Raw genomic sequence first — 6979 nt, 5'->3', positions numbered from 1 at the left:
TTTTTTTTTTTTTTTCCAGTAGCTTCTGATGGTTGCTGTACGCCTTCGAGGGATGAAGGTGGGTGTTCTCTGGCTTCTACACCTGCCACTACTCTGCACCTTCTGCAGCTGTCTGGTCAGAGGACCTTTGTTCAAGAGAGTCTTTCCACGTAAGTAAGCCAACAGTAGCTTTTGCTAAGGCAACATGTGCCTGAGGCTGAAAAAGCTGAAATTGACAGCTAGTCCAGAAGTCTTTTTGAAACTAAAAGGGAGAAGTAGGCTTTAGAATTTTTAAGATGAGAACTAAGTGGAACTGTTGGAGACAGATAAGTCTGTTTTCTCATTTGGAGGTTTTATAATAGTAGCCCAAAGTTTTCACTAGGAAAATGCCCAGTTATTTAGAAAACGTTATACATCCAAATAAGCATTCTCCTTTTCCATTTTACTAGCAGTTCTTTCCATTTAATAATATAGGGTGGAGAGGAGGTTGTTACAGTTGATAGTAGTTGAATTTCTCAATTTCTGTGTGAGGGCAAAGAGATTTGCTTCTTTTTTTGTTTTGTTTTTGTTTTAAACAGTGTGTACGGTCTTCCTGTTATTAGGCAAAAAATGGAGTAAACTTTTTATGTCTCAGATCTACAAATGAATTTTTTCCTAGTACTTGTTCATCCTGCTTTTCAATCATGATGTCCCTGTGTCTGGTCATTTATTTGCCCTTTCTTATTTTAGAAATGTCTGGTGTGGGAAATAGTTGTTGAAGTATTCGTGGTTTTTCTGCCGGCCTCAGGTTGCTGTTTGGGAGAAATGATAATACGTATTTATCTGAATGACTTAGATGTTTTTAAAGAGTAAAAACTAATATAAAAATGCAAAACCGTAACCTATGATTCTCTCTTTATACAAAGGAATTCCTCAGATCTTGTTGCTCCTTCCCCTGATGCTTTCCGATCTACCCCTTTTATCGTTCCTAGCAGTCCCACAGAGCAAGAAGGGAGAAAAGGTGAGCTCTCTTGATCTGTCTGTTGATCTCAGATTAGAAGAGAAGCAGCACTTCTTCTACCTTGTCCAAATGTGCTGTTTCTTTGTATTTTAGAACATTAAATTCACTATTCAGTAGGACTCAAATCTATTTAACTTTCAGGGATATGGCCTAGTCTAGTGTAAACGGCTATTAGTTCTTCACTTTTCTAACACTCATTCTGAGATTTCTTATTATTGTCTCAATTTTTTAAAAGGTCCTTAAAGGAAAATTTTAATTTTTTAAAAGTTGAACTCAAATGAATTAGTATAGGGAAGAACTGGGCTTATTACTAATAGCCTAATAGTTTCTAGCAACATTTTAATGTGTTTCTTGTGAGAGAGAACCAACAATTGACCTTGTGGTATTTGCAGGTTATTTTTGCTATATATATTATTTTTATTTGAGGGGAGGTAGGGTCCCATTCTGTTGCCTGGTCTAGTGTGCAGTGGCATCATCATAGCTCACTGCAACCTCCAACTCCTGGGCTGAAGCAATCCACCTGCCTCAGCCTCCTGCATAGCTAGGAGTACAGATGCTTGCTATCACCCCTGACTAATTTTTATAAAAAATTTTTGTAGAAAATTGGTCTCATTATATTTTCTAGGCCTCAAGTGATCCTCCTATCTTGGCCTCCCAAAGTACTGGGGGTTGCAGGTGTGAGCCGTCATGCCTGGTCAAAAACTTTTAGCTTCTGCCTTTCAGGATTTAGTGATTTTCTATTAACATCATTCACGAGAAAGCTTTACTTTTCACTTGGCTAATTTTTCTCACTCTCTAAACCTCTTTTGCTCTGTCCTAGTGTCTTACCTAGTCACTCAAGATATTTCTAAATTCTCACAATTTCTAAAAATTCTTATCAAATAAATTCTATGATTTTCTCCTTTTCATTCTTTCACGTATAGACAATGGTGTAATAGCTTTTATTTATTGAGCACTTACAAAACAGTTCTAGGTGCTTCTCTGTGGTTTTTTACCTTGAATCCTCACAGGGATCCTAGGAAGTGTTACTTTTATCCTCATTTGTAAGATAAGGAAATGGAGGCAGAGAAATTTTATAATTAATAAGGTATAGAGGCAGGATTTGAACTCAGGCAGCTTCCTGTAGAGCCTGTGCTTTTATCTGTAATGGATATCCTGCTATCTCTGCTCTTGAGTAATCTAATTATACACTTATATTTAAGAGTTTTTCAAGTGTAATTTATCCATGTTAGAATTTTGATCTCAGACATTTTTCTGCTACAAAGTTTATCTCTGGCTATTTTCTTTTCTTTTTTTTTTTTTTGAGACAGAGCCTCAAGCTATCCCCCTGAGTAGAGTGCCATGGCATCACGCTCACAGCAACCTCCAACTCCTGGGCTCAAGCGAGTCTCCTGCCTCAGCCTCCCAAGTAGCTGGGACCACAGGCGCCCGCCACAACGCCTGGCCATTTTTTGGTTGCAGCCATCATTGTTGTTTTGGCGGGTCTGGGCTGGGGATTCGAACCCGCCACCTTAGGTGTATGTGGCTGGCGCCTTAGCTGCTTGAGCCACAGGCGCCGAGCCTCTCTGGCTATTTTCTCTTGAAATCAGTTCTATGTATCCAAATGGACTAATATTCTAAGCATAACATGGTTAGTGCCATCTTCAGTTAAAAATAAAAAGTGTACCAGCCTGAGCAAGAGTGAGACTTTGTCTCTACTAAAAATAGAAAAACTGAGGCAAGAGGATCACTTCAACTCAAGAGTTGGAGGTTGCTGTGAGCTATGATGATGCCATGGCACTCTACCCAGGGTGATAGCTTGAGACTCTGTCTCAAAAAAAAAAAGGTGAAATTATTCTACATAAAACTCTGTTAATGCTAGTTTAATTAATTCTTAGAAGTTTCTTCTATTTATAATGCAAAAATTATAGAAATGCTTTCTCCCTGTTTATAAACTTAATCAGTACTTATTGTAGAAAGCATATAAGAAATTAGGCTGGGCTCATGCCTATAATTCTAGCACTCTGGGAAGTCTAGGCCAGCGGATTGCCTGAGTGGGCCCCTGTAGTCCCAGCTACTTGGGACAAGAGAATTGCTTAAGCCCAAGAATTTGAAGTTGTGGGGGTTGGGGGTGGGTGGGGCAAAAAAAAAAAAAAAAGAATTTGAGGTTGCTGTGAGTTATGACACCAGGGCATTCTACTGAGGGCAACAAAATGAGATTAAAAAAGAAAAAAAGCAAGCATATAGGAAATTAATGAAAAGAAAAATCACCTGTGATAGCACAATCTGGATATAGTTTAGTATAGTTTTCAGTGCATAAATATAAAGTGTTTTTACACAGTTGGCATCATATTATGTATGTGATTTAGTTTTCTTTTTTTCCCATGTAACGCATTGCATTTCTCCTTGTCAGTTGTATTTTAGATTTAATGCATTTGCTTAATATGTGCATCAGTGTTTGTGAGACTGTATATGCTTTTGTATTTATTTGTTCACCAGGTTCTTTTTTTTTTTGTCTTTTTTTTGCAATTTTTGGCCAGGGCTGGGTTTGAACCCGCCACCTCCGGCATATGGGGTCAGCGCCCTACTCCTTTGAGCCACCGGCGCCACCCTGCTCACCAGGTTCTTAATGTGCTCTGTCATAGCAAGGAAGTTCAAAAGGTTCAATGAAAATAAAAATACTTAGCACAGCTGTTATAGTGTATTAAAGGCCTATAGCACCAGATCCCAAATAATTAGACTGATATGGTTGAGGCCAAGCTAAGCAGCAAGGGTAGATAGGTATTGAGGATGGGGATATGAGTAATTGTAGAATGAATGTAGACAGTGGGTTAAACAGTATGTTATACATATTGTTAGTTGTCTTCCAGAAGCCTGGTTGGCGTCAAGTTGTAAGATAAGTAGGAGAAAGAGGATGACATCAGATATAATGCCTAGCTAGCAAGGGTTCTTCTAAGTAGGGTTCTCAGCCTATAGGTGGGTAGTATTCTGTGGTATAAAGTGTTTTGGGCTCAGTGCCTGTGGCTCAAGTGGCTAAGGCGCCAGCCATGTACACCCAAGGTGGTGGGTTCGAATCCAGCCCGGGCCTGCCAAACAACAATGACGGCTGCAACCAAAAAATAGCCAGGCGTTGTGGCACCTGTGGTCCTAGCTATTTGGGAGACTGAGGCAGGAAACTCACTTGAGCCCAGGAGTTGGAGGTTGCACTCTACCCAGGGGGACAGCTTGAGGCTCCTGTCTCCAAATAAATAAATAAATAAATAAAGTGTTTTGTGTGTTCCCTCCTGAGAAATTTGTGTTAGGATTAGTGTTTTCTATAATACTTCTTAGTTGGTTGATAACAATCAGTGCTAATTGGTATTGATAGATTTTTTTCTTCCTCTGTATTTGTACTAGCATTCATATCTCTGTAGTTAGTAATTGTTAATACAAATAAGATGAGTTTATAAATATGTACATACTGTATTTACATGGAGCGGTGACAATACTGTACATTTACATAGAGTGGTAAAATTAGGTGCCAATGATCTGGGCATTCGTATAGAAAATGTGAAAAACTGATCTATAATCAGGAAAAGGGCTTAGGAGAGCCAAGGTAATTTAGCATTTCTTATGAATGGGTGGATATCCCCAGATGAATCCAGTTTTAATCAATACCTAAAAATATCGGTATGGACTGCTTCTGCCACCTGTCCCAAGTATTGATAGATTTCTAGGACCCAGTCTACTATTATTTTAGCTTTTCTAAAAATTATCTTATTTTTAGAGTGGGAATTTCTGTAATTTACTTGTTAGTGGTGTTGAAACCTGAGTAATATTGATGAGGGATTATTTCTCAGTTTGTTTGTCCTGTTTTAAACCAGATGAACCAATGGACATGTCAGTGTTATCTGAAGGAAGAGAGCCTTTTCAGAAAAAACTTGGAGATGATGAACCAGTGGAGATAGAAAACCCTCCTCTCCTACCTGAGTCCACTATGTCACCACAAGCCTCAACACCAGTATCTCAGAGCACCCCAGTCTTCACTCCTGGGTCACTTCCTGTCCCATCCCAGCCAGAGTTTTCTCATGTGAGTATTGTGGAAAGTCTTTTTTCTCTTAAGATTTTTAAAAACAGGTTTATTGAGGTATATATATTTGAGGTATATATATATTGAGGTATATATAATTTATATACTGTATAATTCATCCATTGTAAGTGTATACTTTAGTGATATTTCAAGGAATTTAAAGAGTTGTGCACCTGTCATCACAATTTAGTTTTAGAACATTTACAGAGTTTTTTAACATCTTGATATATTTTTTATTTTCAATGTTTATATTTTCTGTCTTTAAACTTTCTGAAAAATGTTACTGTAAAATAAAAAGGGGACATAAATCATTATTCCACCTTAATTACTACTGTCATTTTTGTCTTCCCACATGACTCTATCAAAAATGAAGTTGTTTATAGCAAAGATACAACTGTAATCTTTTTTAAGATTTATTTTTATTTATTTATCTTTTTGAGACTGAGTCTTCACTCTCTTGTTCTGGGTATAGTGCTGTGGTGTTTTACTTCCTAGCAACCCCAAACTTGGGCTCAAGAGATTCTTTTGCCTTAGCCTCCCAAGTAACTGGGATTACTGGTGCCTGCTATAATGCCTGGCTAATTTTTCTATTTTCTTTCTTTTTTTTTTTTTTTTGAGACAGCCTCAAGCTGTTCCCCCTGGGTAGAGTGCTCTGGCATCACAGCTCATAGTAACCTCCAACTCCTGGGCTCAAGCGAGTCTCCTGCCTCAGCCTCCCAAGTAGCTGGGACGACAGGCGTCCGCCACAATGCCCAGCTATTTTTTGGTTGCAGCCATCATTGTTTGGCGAGCCTGGGCTAGATTCGAACCCATCAGCTTAGGTGTATGTGGCTGGCGCCTTAGCCACTTGAGCCATAGGCGCCGAGCCAATTTTTCTATTTTCAATAGAGGTGGAAGTCTCACTCTTGCTCAGTCCATTTACCTGCTTCAGGCTCCCAGAGTGCTAGGATTATAGGTGTGAACCACTACACCTGGCTACAACTTTAAACTTTTTTCAGTTGACATGGTGTTATAATAATTTTCAGTGTTATATTGTGTTCATATTATCCTTTTAAAAGTTGTGTATTATTGGGTGTATTATTACTGTAGATGTCATAGTACTCTACCCATGCGCCAGCCCCATATACTGAGGGTGGCAGGTTCAAACCCAGCTCTGGCCAAACTGCAACAAAAAAATAGCTGGGCATTGTGGTGGGCGCCTGTTGTCCCAGATACTTGAGAGGCTGAGGCAAGAGAATCACGTAAGCCCGGGAGTTGGAGGTTGCTGTGAGCTATGATGTCACAGCATTCTACCAAGGGCGACAAAGTGAGACTTGGTCTCTACAAAAAAAAAAAGAGTTGTGTATTATTTCTCTAAGTCAGCGGTTCTCAACCTGTGGGTCACAATCCCTTTGGGGATCTCCTGCATATCAGATATTTACATTACGATTCATAACAGTAGCAAAATTACAGTTATGAGGTAGCAATGAAAATAATTTTATGTTACCACAACATGAGGAACTGTATTAAAGGGTCACGGCATTAGGAAGGGTGAGAACCACTGCTCTAAGTGGATTTCACCAAAGTTGTCCATGAATTTTAGCCTTCCGATGCAATTTTCTTCTAAAAGCAAGGGAAAACTAATCTAATTTGTATAATTTTATATTTAAATATTTAAAGAAATGAAATTTGATGTCATTGTCCTTAATTAAATCCAAGTGACTATATTATGTGTTCAATCTTGATGCCTGTTCCTGTAATACTTTAAATAGAATTGTTTTAGTGTTATTGGGAGAACTTTTTTTATACCTTTCAGTTTGTAGTGTTGTGACAAAAATATATATTTAAAAGTAAAATTTGGGCTTGGCGCCTGTGGCTCAAGTGGCTAAGGTACCAGCCACATACACCTGAGCCCGGGCCTGCCAAACAACAATGATGGCTGCAACCAAAAAATAGCCAGGCGTTGTGGCGGG

The 6979-nt window shown here is 38.8% G+C and overlaps 1 protein-coding gene across 2 annotated transcripts in view; it reads left to right on the top strand.

The window, feature by feature from the left end:
* TP53BP1 (tumor protein p53 binding protein 1) overlaps positions 1-6979 on the top strand; it is a 95180-nt gene that overhangs the window by 21105 nt on the left and 67096 nt on the right. The window contains exons 9-11 of one of the 2 annotated variants that reach the window (XM_023514242.1): positions 23-149; positions 885-979; positions 4822-5027. In XM_023514242.1, coding sequence (XP_023370010.1) covers positions 23-149; positions 885-979; positions 4822-5027 — 428 coding nt within the window. Of the gene's footprint in view, positions 1-19; positions 150-884; positions 980-4821; positions 5028-6979 lie in introns of both variants that reach the window. The other variant, XM_003791768.2, reaches the window with a different exon arrangement.

This window comes from Otolemur garnettii, unplaced genomic scaffold, assembly GCF_000181295.1.
Source record: "Otolemur garnettii isolate 467f Iridium unplaced genomic scaffold, OtoGar3 scaffold00050, whole genome shotgun sequence".
Lineage (NCBI taxonomy): Eukaryota > Metazoa > Chordata > Mammalia > Primates > Galagidae > Otolemur > Otolemur garnettii.
Note: the sequence above shows the minus strand (reverse complement) of the source record. Positions and strands in the feature narration are given on the sequence as shown.